This window comes from Falco punctatus (assembly GCF_963210335.1).
Source record: "Falco punctatus genome assembly, chromosome: 9".
Classification (NCBI taxonomy): domain Eukaryota; kingdom Metazoa; phylum Chordata; class Aves; order Falconiformes; family Falconidae; genus Falco; species Falco punctatus.
Window position 1 is genome coordinate 39,243,301 of NC_137589.1, and position 15,099 is coordinate 39,258,399.

The 15,099-nt window shown below is 45.6% G+C and overlaps 2 protein-coding genes across 3 annotated transcripts in view; one reads left to right on the forward strand and one right to left on the reverse strand.

The window, feature by feature from the left end:
- The window catches only part of PPP3CB (protein phosphatase 3 catalytic subunit beta), a 48,930-nt gene extending 45,786 nt beyond the window's left edge, over window positions 1-3,144 (forward strand). Inside the window, exon 16 of the transcript XR_013930322.1 lies at window positions 2,764-3,144. The gene's annotated coding sequence lies outside the window, so the exon portion shown is untranslated. The remainder of the gene's footprint in view (window positions 1-2,763) is intronic.
- Window positions 16-14,864, reverse strand: ANXA7 (annexin A7). Of its 2 annotated transcripts, none has more exons than XM_080401245.1 (13): window positions 14,753-14,864; window positions 11,613-11,670; window positions 8,590-8,806; window positions 8,186-8,293; window positions 7,032-7,072; window positions 6,557-6,659; window positions 6,181-6,275; window positions 5,382-5,495; window positions 3,939-4,109; window positions 2,251-2,421; window positions 2,053-2,128; window positions 825-937; window positions 16-370 (listed from the first exon to the last, which is right to left on the reverse strand). In XM_080401245.1, the coding sequence occupies exons 2-13, from the start codon at window positions 11,667-11,669 to the stop codon at window positions 248-250; spliced, it is 1,389 nt and encodes a 462-aa protein (XP_080257371.1). In that variant the 5' UTR covers window position 11,670; window positions 14,753-14,864; the 3' UTR covers window positions 16-247. The 2 variants fall into 2 exon arrangements, with proteins under 2 accessions (XP_080257371.1, XP_080257370.1); XM_080401244.1 differs by having other exon boundaries at window positions 7,032-7,075.
- Between the last annotated feature and the right edge of the window lie 235 nt (window positions 14,865-15,099).

Here is a 15,099-nt window from a genome sequence, read left to right on the forward strand (position 1 = left end):
ACTGAGGCTTAGGTGTTAATAGACAAGATATATCTTTTATTATACAATAAAGAATATTATGTGTTGTAAATTAAGGCAGTTGCAAGTGCAGCAAGCTTACTGAATCACCAAGAAGGCATATTTGATTATACAAAGTTTAAAATTATTCTTTTACACATACGGATGGTCAGTGTCTGCATAAAGCATGTTACATGTCCTTTAGTTTGTTTTAAAAAAAAACCACCAAAAAGACGCAGAGAATCTTCTTCTATTGACCAACAATAGCCAGCAGCAAGCGCCGGTAATCGCCGCTTGTGTCGCTTGCTATCATAGTAGCCAGAGTCTTCTGGTACATTTGCGTGAACATCTGTTTAATTTGCACAAGGTCAATCTATGCAAAGGGAAAGACAAAAGCACAAAACTTGAACAGGGCATGTGACCTCAGCCCCCAGGCACCCCGCATCTCCTCCCCCACGGGCTCCGCACCACGCAGCCAGCTGGGACTCCGGAGGACGGGGCAGCAGCCCCGAAGCGGAGTCCAGTGGCTGGTCCCTGCTTTGTGAGACTGGACTGCCCTGACTGCCAGCTGACCCCTCGGGCGTGCGTGGACAGGCAGCCCTGGTCAGAAGGAAGACAAGCACTGTTACTCCCTTAGCCAGAGGTAATGCAATTACTATATAAAAGCTGGCTTTAGAACAAATTACCACGTTCATCTGAGTCTGAACCCCCCAAAAGCCTCCTTGCAATAGGTGATTTCTGCAGCTGCGAGGGGACGAGGGGACCAGCCAGTGCGAGGAGCTAGCTTTCTGCTACAAGGGACACTTACAGAGGAGAGAGTTCCGTACCTCACTCCGAGTGACTATGATTCTGATGAGGGTAGAATCATCTGTGCCAGCTCCTTTCATAGAATAGTAAAGTCTTTCTGCAAAAAAGGCTGGGCGATTTAAAGCACATTGCACTGCAATAAAGCACATTTTTAGGATTAGTTCCGGTATTGTATGCTGTATAGTGGTACCTGGCAGGATCGGTTTGGGGTTTTCGCTAGAGGGAGGCACTGAAGATGTGGTTACTGTGGATTACAGGAACCATTCTGTCGTGCTCAGCTTATTTTCGAGCTGACCAAATGAGTTAATCATTCACGTGACTTAAATTCACAAACAGGTAATTTAAAAAGTTATTCCCCTTGGACAGCTTGGTACTGGGATACAAGGTATTTTACTTGTGTTCTTTGCTAGAATCTCATTAAGAAAAGTACAACCGTAAAATGTTCTCACTTAGTGGTTAGAGAATGATCTTGTCTGAGTTAGACTGTTCAGTCTCGGTGACGAGCCTTTGTTCTTTTACATGATTCTTAGAGTTGAACTTTTCCTGGAAAACTCTTGAGCAGAATAAGTGGGAAGTTTCTGCTTAGCTGTTACAGCTACAGAAATGCTGTCAGTTTGGTAAGCACCGGCAGGGCTGGTGTCTGCAGACTTACTAGTAGATCTGATTCTGATTCTCACCGTCAGCAAACTGTGCTACTTTGAACTGCTTTACTGTAGCAAGCCAGCAGGAAAAGGTGAATTCACAACAGGCCTTGGGTTTTGCTGAAGTTCCCCACAGCAAATGCTGAGCTCTTCGGGGGAAGGAGCGGGAAGGGAACTGTGCCTGACACAGGTTCATGTTCATGGTTCTGGGCTCACCGGGGGTGGCTCAGCTGCCCCTGCTGAGGTGCCGCGCAGCCGCTGACGGCTCCGTTGCGCTGGGACTCGCACCACTCTGCAGAGCTCCGAAACATGCAGCTACAGCAGTACCCAGCGACCCCCCTTGTGTGTGGCTGCCTGCCTTCCCAGAAAGCCACCAGCCATCTGGGTAGCCTTCTCTTGTTTCAAACTGACTTCAGGGTGGATGCTTATGTTCTCCAATTAAGTGTAAAGTGAATAATCTGAATAATTGAAGTTACTTTTGTGCTAGCAGAGTTTCAGATTGTGTGTTTGTTTGCCGTATGGCCAGTGTTGGATTGGATTCTTCTTCAGTTACGTTTAGAAGGTTTAATTCCCAAGGGATAAGGGGAGGGAAGTACATATCACTTACAAATAGTTTTCAAACCACGTTCCACGTTTCCAGAAAACTCTCGGTCAATGCTGCTTAATAAATCACGATTAGCAATCTACAAAATAAATGAGATTAATTATGAATATGAATATATGAATAATGAAATGTAACAACAACTAGAATCTTAATTGAAAATCACTGATTTCAAATGAGCTTAGTCAGTGTAAGAACTCCTACCCTGGAGTATGCCTCAACTGTTGCTTTCAGTTGGGGAAAGCTTCTGCTTGCCAGAACCATATTGAAACAAGATTCGTCAGTCCCAAGTTTTCCTTCCCCTGCTTGGTACAGACGCTGAGCATCTTCCTGAGCTTTTTGATAATCCACAGTTTGAGTCTCATCCCGATTACCCTAGAAGCAAAAGACAACACACGTCAAATGAGATTAGAGAGAAGACTATGCTTTAACTGCCTGCAGTGTAGACCCCAAGCATGTATCTTCGAAGCCTGAAGCAGGAGTAACACCAGTTTGAAATACATTACACTGCTTTGAAACTCCTCTTTGGTTTAGTATTTCTTACAGGCCACAAACACCAAAGTGGTCCAGAACCCCAGCTGTGGGGATGCTTTGAACTGTAGATATACTGACTCAGATAACTGCACCCCTACATACCACCTCACAGTTCTAATTAAGTACTGTACTTAATTCTCCATTTTACTTAATAACATAAGCTTTCTCTCAATTTGTTTCTAGGCTTCAAGTTGCAAAGAATCTTCCCAAACGAACTCATGAAATATCTTACTGAATATGCACACCTGAAATATCTCAGGTCTTCTATTTTATTTAGAATTCGCTAATTTCATGTAAGAATGTCTCCAGAAAGCACTTACCGTAGTTGTAATATGTCAGTAGGGCTTATGTGACATTGTATGTGCTTTGGGTTCAGTTGTTAGGGGTTTTTTTTGCTGCCCAGTGCATGGACGGATACTGCTAAATATACTGGCTGAGCAGGCTGCATTATGTGCTCTCAAATACTGTTGTATCTGTAGTGGTTAAGATAATATTTAATGATGTGGTTGTCAGTTACTGTAAACTGCTGCATTTATCAAAATAAAAGTTAGCAGCATGAGCTTCCGAAGGTTTGCTTTCTTGTGGATTTTGACTTTTTAATCCAAATAGTTGTAGCTGAACTCTCACAAAGGTAGAGGTAAACGAGAGAGGGAAGCGTCCCAGAAGTTTGCACAGCAAATAGGCAGATTGAGGGGAGAAAGGGGGGAAGCTGCATTCGTACGTGTTTCTTCCTAAACGTGGAGAATGGCAAGTTACTGTTCTGCAACAGGGAAAGATCCCTAGTAAATGATATGGGGTAAGCAAGCTCCAGTGTTCATCCAGTTCAACAGCGGCACCTCCCTAATCCTGTTCTGTGAGGGGAGGGGAGGCTGTGGGTAACTTGGGAGGGAAGTTTTGCCCTGTGGTACCGCTTGGCTTGTTCACAGGGATTCTCACAGGTGTTCTACCTACCACAAAGGTTATCCTACCAGATTCACCCCAATTATTTTAATGTATGCAAAAAATAAAAAGCATCTTGCTTTAACAGCAGCATGGAGCCCTGCTTTATCGTACCACTTGATCACATCTGCACAATAAAGTCCTTACACACAAGTTCTGAGATAAATGTAGGGTGCTAAACTAGGTCACACAATTCATCATAGATTTGTAGATAGGAAGTATCTCTTCCTTGAGGAGGGACTGAAGTGTCTTATCTTGTCATTAGGGAATAAATTAATGGCCCAGGGCTAATTTCTTAAAAATCTGGCTCTTGCTAAGCATAGACAGGCTATTTATGGAGCCATTATGACTACACGCATCAAAGTCAGACTGTACGCCATTACCTTACAAAAAATAATCAAAAAAACCCTAAAGCTCACTTGGCACATAGATACAAGTAATCGTTCAAAGTGTCCTGAAGTGTCTGCTCTGATGTCTTGTTCGATGTCCCTCCCAAATTCTGATTTATAGCATTTCACTATTTCTCGTATTTCCTGGTTTGTCCTTGTGCAGAGGATCTCAATCAGCACTTTCTCCTGAGTGCCTGCTCCCTGTAGGCAAAGGAAAAGAGGGCATAACTACAAAGCACTACCTATTCAGTGTTCTTCAGCTGTGAAATTAAGCAGTCATCTGTTACTGCGAAACAATACAGATCTACATTGTGAGAAGAGTACCCTGGCAGTGTGAAAGCGCCAAGTCTTGTATATACTCAAACATACAATTCTGCACCAGTTCAAAAAAATACCCCAAAATTATGCATCCATAACAGTGACATCAGGCAAAATTATCCAGAAAATGGTTTAGGAAGGTAATTCCTTGGCAACTTTAACCTGGAAACATACTGGAGGCAGGCAGAGCCTTACGGTAATCATTAAAGCCAACGCGACACACACATTCTGGTTTGGTTAGTGGACTAGCGTGATCCCTGTTCCAAATGTGGCCACCTCCTCGACATGGAGCACCAGCAGGAACTTTTTATAGACGCTTCCTTCTCCCCCCAAAAAAAATTCACTGTGAGCTCTGTGTACAATGAGATCCTACTGGCATGGCCATCTCTATTCAGGCAAGGATTAGACAGAAGCTTCACACAGACCCACTCCAATGTCACATTGTATTGTAACTTTTTTTTTAACTAGTCAAGTGTGGCTATTGCCTCCACTAAAGGCAGATCTTCGTTTAAGATGGTCTTCTGTAGAAGGTCTGCATACATACGTGGGTCGAGTGTCTTGTTTCCAGTAGCCGGTGCCTGCTCGCTGCTGCAGCTCAAACAAGCAAGAAATTCTGGCAAACCAGATGTGCCAGTTTACCCAAGTTAAAAAGTTTAAACCAACCAGCTCACCTAATCTCTAATGCAGTCTTAATACTTGCACAGATACCTGCATCATCTAACCTCATGAAAGTATTTTTTCATTGTTGTCCTTTCAGGAAAAAAATGGGATAGTCCAAAAAGCTCTTCCCGTAACAATGGTTTGTCCTAGTAAGGAGAGGTACGTACCTTCAATTTAAACAGTGGTTACAGTTTTAACGGCACCCTGGCCCTTTCTAAGTTTTAGCAAAAATCATGGCGGAAGCGTCAGAGAACAGAGTTCTGTCCTGCAGCATTTCACCCTCTGCTGGATGGACAGCTGCTCTGAGTTGCTAATCCTGCAGAAATTGCCTGGAACTGGGGGATGCAGCAGAAAAGAGTTTTAAGCCCCACAGTCCGAAGCTTGTTTTGCCGCTACAGCATTTTTCAACGAGGCAGGTGAATCAGGTATTCTTTTTTTTCTTAGATGAACATTTTACGATGGTTTAAAACTATTTTGTTCACAGGAAAACTGTACCTTCATTGCATGACGTAAACTCCAGGCATCGTAGTAGGTGGTAGGCATGAAGAGTGCTAGAATCAATTCTTCCACATTTCCACTTAACTCAGACTTCAGATCTTTAATTAAATCCTGTACAATTATAATCACAAAAAGGGTTTTGGAGAGTGTTAGCCACGTAGATTATACACTGAAAAAAGATCAAGCTAGAATTTGTGATAGATTTCTACCTTTGCACTGTTTTTCCTGTAAAGCTTTGTTTTATTTCTTACAAAGAACTTCCCTTTGTCCAAAACTGACAGCTCGGCTCTTCTCCATTAGCTCCTCACTGATTAGGACCTAGTCAGGTCTTGAAAAATGCCACAAATATAAAATTTCCCTTTAAGTTGCAAAAATGACAGAGGGAGGAAATGAAATTCTCTCGGCCTTTCATTGACTAACCAATCCTCAACCACTGTCTCAGTTTGTTTCTTAAGAAAAACCAGACTTCGGCACTGATTTGTGTGCATAAAAAACTGCCGTTTCAGACGCTAATACAAGGACAGTTTCAGCCTGATTGTTTTCTGTCAGGCATCTAAAGCAGAGAAGCTTCCCGTACGGTCAGGGCCAGGGCCAGCCACCACCCCTGCTTCTGCCAGGTATCAGGACAACACTGCGATCAATACCAGCTGTGCCCCGCTCACAAGGAGTACGACCAGAAGAAGTGCATTTTAAAAATGGCCAAACTGCTCCCCCAGGACTAAACTGCTGTCGGGCAGTTTAAGCAGCAGCTGAAGGTTTGGGTTTGTTTACTGATTCAAAGAACTAGTGAACATACCTTGCCATACATAGTCTTGAAAGCTGCCTTGATTTTTTGCCTTTGATCATTGGAGCGGTTAGCAACCACATTTATGATAGCCTGCTCATCAGTTCCTTGGAAACAGAAGAGCAATTTCATGTAAGAATTCATAATAATCTGAGAATATGCATTTTATAATCTTGCATTTGGGCAGTTACATAATAAAGGACTACCGTTAAGTCTACCACATTTTCTATGTAACTTGGTCTGTCAAAACATGCAAGTCATTTTGGAAACGTGACGTTTGAAAAGCTTGGGCAGAAAAAATGTCTGGTTAAATAAAAATTGAAGAAAATAACAAAATGGCATTAAGAAATTAGCTCAATGGGAAGTTAAGCTTCTACTGCTTACTTACCAAACCCCTTCATAGCTTTGCGTAGGGTTTCTGCGTCCCTTCTATCATCAAAGTTTGGAGCAGCCTGAATTGTGCCCTGGGTACCCTGAGCCACTGCTGCAGGCTGAAAATAAATGAGTCATTTGTAACTAGCTATCCTGCACAAGATGAATTCAAATTAAACCCACAACTTCGGAACCATTACTTCAGAAGTTGTCGTCCATCAGTTTGGTATTTTTTCTCCAACACAGAATCAGGGCGACATTTAGTTTTGTGGGTTTTGGCCCACCAATGCCCAGGTGATGCTTTTACCCCATTGTATGGATGAAGATGTACTTGATTAGCGAGCACACACAGGTACAGAGGTATGATTTTGTTCGGGTACCTGGGAACTCTCGATGCAGAACACGTTGTAAGTTGTTGGTAACCAGTTGTAAAAGCATTAAAACTACAGAAGCCACATAAGATTGATTATAGAAGAGGATACAGCACATACCAGACCAGGCATTGGTGATGGTGCTTGTCCACCAGGATACCCTACTGAAAATAAAGAACAAGATAAAAGGAATTAATTAGGTCTCCTCTTATTGGCATAAATGCTATCTAATCTGAAAATAAAGCCATTTGCAGACCTACAACTGCACAAAACCTGTTTCCTAGGTAATGATACCTATCATGATCAGTAACTGAACTTCCTGCCCTTGGGACTGATGGGAAGAAGCAAGCACAAACGCATTCTGGTACATACGCTAGCAAGGCAGTTCTAAAAATACTAAGTTTACCAGTGCTGTGGGAACTGGAAGGATCTTTCCTTATTAAACACTGCTGTCCTTGAGAAAAGCCAAGATACCCCAGGCAAATGAAGAATGCCTGTCCTGTGCTCTCCTGTAAAGTAATTTTATACGCTTTTAAATGACTAGCATATAAATGATAAATATTAAGAATTCATTGGTGCAAAAAGAACTGAAGGAATCTCATTTTGTGATGAAAAGCACTGTGAATACAAAAGCTACAACTACATTTTTTTTGTACTGGAAATTTATTTTTATCTGTAATGTATATGTACAATCATTATCATTTTAACAGCAGCTTAGTTCTTGCTAGAGTTAACAAAGCAACCATAAAAAAAAGGGGGGGTTCTCTTCTGCAAATATGACGGACACATTCCAGGATAAAAATCTCCTTGATGGTAACTGACCACTCAAAGCATTAAAAACAACGCAGCATTTTTAAGTGACTGTGCGCATTCTCCTTTCCACTTGCCCCACTACGCCAGGGATCATCACAAGCACACAGATCTGAGAAATGCATCCATTTCTTTGAGATTACCAAAACAGCTAGGTACTCACTGAATGTGGACTCTGGATTTCACAGTTCTTATCAGGTACTTGCAGTCTGAAGAAGGATAAGCACCTAAACCACTACATCCTGACCATTTATCAGTGACAGCCACCCCCTTTGGATGCAGCACCCATAGAGATGCTTCTCGTCAGCCCTTCAGTGGTCTTGTCAAGAAAGGCGGTAGGAGGTGTGCAGCATACAAACCTCAGCAGCTAGAAGTAACAAAGGTAAGGGCCTAATTTGTTACTACCTATCCTGGGATCTCTTGGTGCAACCGTGGATGCTTCAAGTTTCCCATATATGACACACCTGGAATTTGTGCGGGTCCACCTCCAGCATAGCTCTGGGCAGGCGGCTGTGGATAGCCGCCAAAGCCGGGGCCCGCGGGAGGCACGCCAAAGCCAGGGCCTGTAGGAGCTAGGAGAATAAAGAGTTTAGCGCACTTAACGTTTTGTACTTGACTTCTGACACAGCACGAGCCAGGTTATTGAGCAGAGCTATGCAAGAGATTAATTTCTCTGTGTCTGTGCAGTGGCCCAAAACCGTGCCGGCCCTGCTGTCAGCACGCAGGTACGCACTGCTAGGCAGCGACCTGCCCAGCCGCCTGCGCTCATCGCCGAACAAAGCTGCTTTTCTTTACCGCTGCTGCCAAGCACAGGGAATGCCAACACCAGAAATCACTCCCGAGGGCTACTCTAAGCCAAGGATCTTACCTCCAGGATAAGGTGGCATTCCTCCAGCCTGGGGAGCTCCAGGGTAGCCCCCCGGGGCAGGGTATCCCCCTGGGGCAGGACATCCTGCTGCCCCTGGATACCCAGCACTTGGTGGTGCTGCAGGATAGGTCCCTCCTCCTGCTGGAGGGTATCCTCCAGGAACAGCGGGATAGGAATATTGACCAGCTGGCGGATAGACAGGCTCTTGTCCTGTCGGCTGAAACACAAAAGCAGGATGTCTGTACGCCTGCTAACAGGACGTTAGGGTAGAAACCCTCAAGCTACCAAAATGTCCATGTCTATAATAGCCTAAATTATATAATTAGATTCAGCACTTGAAGTGGCAGCAGCAGAATTCCTGAAGCTTCGATGGGGGCCTTCTGGTCAGGTTTTCTGATGCTGATACAGAGTCAGGGAGTGCTGCAGGGTGGAAGACACTCTGGACGGCCTCTGATCCCATCCACCTTCAAAGGAGGGCCAGCTTTGGAGTTAGATGAGGTCAGTGCAAGGCCTTGTCAGATTTTCAGAATCTCCAAGGAACAGCAAATCCATAGCCTCTCTGGCCTCTGCTCCATGGTCTGACAACTCTGATGGTGAAAAATGTTTTCCTCAAATCACATTAAAATTAGCACCTCTGGTTGTTGCCAGCTGCCACTGTGTACCTCTGACAAGGGTCTGGCTCCAATGTCTTTATCACTCCTTCTTACGCAGCAGAAGACTTAGCCTCCTCTCCTCCAGGCAGGCAGACCTCCCTGGATACGCTCCTGTTTGTCCATGTATTGGTGTACTGGGAGGCCACAACGACACAGGGTACTCCAGGTGTGGCCTTGTGAGCAGTGAGCACAGAGGAATAATCATTTCCCTTGACCTGCTGGCTTTGCTTTTGCAAAAGCCTGGCATGTCTAATGGCATGTCATTAGCCTTCCTCCCTGGGGACACGTGATGCTGGGCGACACTCGACTTGTCAGCCCCAGGAGCCCTGGTCCTTTACTGGAAAGCTGCTACTGCTATCCTGCACAAGCAAGGGGAGAGCTCATTTGGGCTTGCTCTCTGCGAATCATTAGGAGCTCAACTCCTGTTTTTATAGGACTTTTAAGAGCTTACTATCTTTGAAACTTCTGCCTCTCTTGCACAACCAGTGTTTTCAAATGTTACATGGTAAGAACTTATAAGAGGTGTTGGGGTTTTTTTCCATTTCCTTTGTGTTCCAGGTTATAAAGCGTAGATGTTCAATGACTAAGTCTGGACCACTGAGTCAGACTGAACACCTATTACAGGTTATAAATAAAAAGAACAAGTCAAACACCTATATGCCTTTGTTTTGCTACGTGTATGGTTTACCAGTCATACCACAAAGGTTGCTATTAGCATTAACGTACATTAGAAATATTTACTTGATCGACCAGGATCTCCAAGGGAAACCCCTCCAAGTTAAGTGTCACACATACTTGATCCTAAAAATCAGGTGTTTAAAATCAGCTTCATAATGAAGCATAATGGATGGACTCATTACTCACTTGCTGCGAAGCATCTTTACCAACTAACTTTAGAAACATGGTTCACATATTACATACAGTACATATTCATTCTTGAGCACAGAAAACAGAAATAAACTGCAAAGCAGTAAAGTCCAGCTCAGACATTCCCCTTGGGTTTGGCTGCCCCAAGATTTCTACCCCAGATTACTGTGCCCAAGCTATGTAGACAGCGGTACAGTCTAACCTTCCTCTGCCAGACTCAGCAAAAAGTTTTTAATGGAATTTAGAATTACAAATCCACAATCAGAATCCTGAAAATCCCAGCTCAGATTAACTATCACTAATTGCAGAAGAAATTCATTTCATGTTGGGTTTCTTTGCATTGGTTATCACTTTGGGTGTCATGAATGAGACTAGGAAACCCAGAACTGTTGATAACTACTCAAAATTAATCCATTGAAGTTGGCTATAGTTTAGATTCTAGCTAAGGAAAAGGAATATTTTCAGATGTAGTTAAAAATAAATTACAGCTACGATCATGAGGGTTCAGCAGAACCTTGAGGGGAGAAAAGAAATTCTCCAGGAAGTCTGGTTTGAGACGGAGTAAGGGTAAACTGTAAAGCAAAATAATCAGATAATTTATTGCATGTATTTATATGTATATCTTTATAGCTTTTCAGTATCTTAATGGAATCCAGGCTGAGCTTAAATCTAGTTCTGTACCACATAAAACATGGACCATATAAAATTCTCACAATTACAGCATGATCAGTGCCATACTAATAAAAGCACACAGTTGCATCTAGCTCTGAAAACGATGCAGGCATTTTCAAATTGAAAAGACTGCAGTTACCAGCCACACCCGATACATTCCAGCTTTCCATTACATTTCATTGGAATTTTTAGTCTGTTCAGTCATGAGCTGAAGGTGGAACAAAGTCCTGCAGCTGAAGGATAGGGGGTCAAAGTCAATATACAGTGTCCTCAGAAAAATATTTACTTGGTGTCGTATGAAAGCTGGGCTACTTGAGAAAAGCATTCCAAGCTCCTCCTGACGGTAACGGCCACTGGAGTTTGTTCAGCATCTCTAAATCCTGGGATATGGGTACACAGGATATTTGGTAGACACTGGTTCAGAGATTACCTCTGACCCTGTATGTAAAGACCCTCATTTATGTAAGAACTACTGATACTTTAAAAAAATCATTTGCTGAGATAGTTATCTATACAATAAAAAAACCGAAACACAAACTCACAAGGAAAAGATAAACTGAAACAAGAACAATCAATCAAAAATCTTTCTGGAACAACAGGCAACATTTGAAAAAAAATATCTTAAACTTCCTTCTTGGAATTCTTAGGAAACAACTTTAAAGTCATCCTCAGGGATATATAGATGAAAACAAAGACCATAATCTCTAGAGAATACTGTATATGAACTGACAGCTACTATTTACACACACACACACACAGAGCGTAGTAAGAAGGGGTATTCACAGAGTATAAATACATCAGGAATGCAACACATTGGAGAGCCATACTTACAGGGTAACCAGGGAAAGCAGGGTAGCCGCCAGAAGGGGGATAACCCGGGTATGACATTCTGGGGGTGGAAAAAAAAAAAAACACCAAGGTATTTTCACTGTCGACGCATTACATATGAGTTTGTAGTAGTTAATGTGCCTGCTAATTACCTGTTAAATCACTTGGACAATATGTTTAGTAGGTTTAGAATTACTCAGAAGTGCTTGTCAGCTATTAAGCTTACAAAACCTTTTTTTCCATACACATGACCACAGCAAGCAGGATTCAGAAGGGAAGCATCTTCAATTTTGTAATTAACTACCAGTCTTCCTTAGGGTCAGATAGACACAACACGGTAAGAGGCCTGAACCTCCAAAAAGAACTTGGCAATACAGGATACACTGCGAGATGCCGACAGGAGGGGGCTGAGCCCTTTGCCAGAGCAGAAACAGAAGGGTCAGGATAGAGCAGAGCCCCCATCCCACACCAAGCACCTGCCTCCCATCGCCCTGCACTCCGCTCACAGGGGCAGCTCCTGCAGGGAGAGCAGCACCCGATCTATCCTGTGTAAAATGGTAATTTGACGGAAACAGGCGATCACCCAGCATTACATCATTCTGTTTCCTGCCTGTAACTGTTTATTTTAGTCCCGTTTTTAATAGAGGGGCTTGGGGAGTAGGAGCAGAACAGGACAGAGATCATGTTGCCAACCTGTTGGGCAGGGAGTTTTGAGGCCATTAGCCAGGTTACGGAACATTTAATGGCAGGAAAAAAAAAAGCTAATGCTAAAAAATGTTAACACTAGCCTGCCAGATCCCCTGATCAGGGCCTGGGAGCTCCTCTTGGCATGTGTCTAAGGCAGTATGCACCTCAGCTGTACAAAGGACATGGGAAATAAAAAAATTAACACAATACAGCAAATGATTATTCAAATTTCTAGGTAGTCACTGGCCAAACCAAACGGATCTGAAAGCAGAATTCTTACAGAGCTGGATCACTAAGGCAGTAGGTGGTCACAGAATTAAACATTTGAGACTTAATGTGGAAAACGTTAAAATTTTGTGTAGGTTAGTTCAAATAAGAGCAAAACCACCTCACAGAGAAGCACAGCCATGCAGCCTCACGCTGATAATAACTTGGATTGCACTTCCAAATATATGAAGGGGGAAGAACAACATGAGGTGTATTTGTAAGTCTATGCTTTAATCACAAACACTGCCAATGGCTATTTATTTCCCTAAGAAGAAACACATTAAATCAGTACTCATACAGTATATATTACCAACTGCTGCTTGAATGCACTTTAAATTTGGCTTCCAGGACCACAATTCTTTTGGTATTTCTGACTTCTAACACTAATTGTAACTCCTTTCAGGAACAAGATGACCAGCAACACTTCTGATTTCAGTTTCACTCTTTCAGCTTAAGAGGAAAATACTGTGTCAGCAAAACGGAGTATTACAAAAACCCAAACAAACAAGTAGAAACTTCTTCAGCTTTTCAGCTTCATGTAATTCAACTAAAGTTACACCGTTGAGAAGACAGGATTGTAAAGCCTCTAAAATTTGCTGAAGTGCACCGTATCACTTCCACTTCCAACTTGCTATGTTTTTCATGATGCAAAATCAACAGCGGGTGACAGCAACTCAGCTGTTTCAACAGCTATAAAAAGTTTAATTTGGACAATAAATGGGACCCAGCAATATTTTAACCATCTTAAAATATACAGAATTTTAGACTTATTGGTAAGATACTTAATTTAGAACAAATTTAAATGTTTGGTTTTATCTCTGAACTACAAGCAAACACATTCAGGCCAAAACCTTTGTAAGGCATGAGTATCCCTGCATTTTCAAGCAACAAGCCATCAAGGCTGTGTGGTGTCATTGATTAGCAAATTAACCTCCGATGAACGTGCACCAGTGAAGAGTTTAATGCTTTCCTTACTTTTGTTGTATTGGTTCCTTTTCTAAGATTCCATTTCTGATCCAAGGCACTGGGAAGGGTGGTATTTCATTTGACCACCCCCCTTCTTAACAACACTTAGATAACACTTAGATTCCTATTTATCATTCTTTGGAAATACAGAAACAAAAAAAAAAAAATTGTTTTCTTTGCATTTGCTTATATAGCTGATTTTTCTTCCCCTTTTTTCTTTGTAAAAAAAAAATAATATTAGGAGCAATAAAGGCTCAAGTAAAGGACCGATGCTTCTATTAGGTCAGGTCTTTTCTAACTAGATGGCCGTGATGCTAACTGGGGATGGTGGGCTCGCCTCTGGCTGCAGCGCCAGGCGTGCCCCCGCCGTTCTGGGGCTGGTGCGCACCCCTCGGCAGGCAGGGAGGGAGGCAGGCAGGCAGGCAGGGAGGCCGCCCTCCCCGCACCGCCCCGCAGGCGATGCGCAGCAGCTGCCGGTCCCCCCCGCGCGGCCCCGCCCGCCCCCGGCGCGAGCCGCCCGCCGCGCAGCGCCGCTGTTACCGCGCGTGCAGCGGGCCCCGCCGCGGGCCGCTCCCCTGAGGGCGCGAGGGCCGCAACACCGCGCGCAACGCTGCGGGCCCACACGCAGCCTCGGGGGGGCTTTTTCTGGGGGGTGGGGTTGGGGGTAGATGTAGCTCCGACAGTGTAACAGCGGGGGCGCACTGCACGGGGGCGCGGGGCAGCCAACCGCGGGGAACCCCGCGGGGACCCCCGGCCCGGCCCCTCACACGGTGGGTGGGGGAGGCCCGGCCCCGCCCGGTCCAGCCCGCCCACACCTGCGCCCCCCGCCGAGGCCGCCCCCGCAGCCCTTAAAGGGCCCCGGCGGGGCCGCCACCGCCCGCCGCCCCGCCCTGTGTCGCCCCCCCGCGCTCCCTCGGCCGCCAGCACCGGCAGAGCCAGGTATTCCTCCCGAGGCGATCGGGACCTCGCCCCCGCTCCGCACCGGGAGGGCAGGCCCCCGGCCGGGGGGTGCGGCACTGCGGGGCGGGCCGGCACCTCCCTCGGTCGGACACCTGCCGAGCCCCGGGCGGGGGCCGCAGCCCCGGGAGCCCTGTCCCGGACGCTCTGCCCCGGGCCGTGGCGGCGGGGGGGGAGGTGGCGGGGCGGCGGGCTGAGGCTGAGGCGACGGACGCGCGAGTGGCGGCGGGCCGGCTCCTGCCCTCGCCCCCGCCCGGCTGCCTCACCTGCGGAAAACCTGCGGAGCCTCCGGCCTCTCTCCCGCAGCTGCACCGCAAAATGGAGGCTGTGCGGCCGGGCGGCACCCGCCCCGCCCCCGGCACCGAGCCCGCCCCGGCCCGGCCCACGGCCCCGCTCCCCGCGGGCAGGGCCCCGCGCCTGAGGCCGGCGGGGCCGAGGCGGCCGGGCAGAGGCTCCCGGAGGCGCCCCCCTGCTAACCCCGGCCCCGCTCCTCTCTGTGCAGGGTTGTCCCGGCTCGCTGAAGGAAAGCTGCAGTGTGCCCGGCTCTCCTGCGAAACGGCTGAGAGGTAAGTTCAGGGCCGCCAAGGGCCACCGAAACAGAGCGACCCGCCAG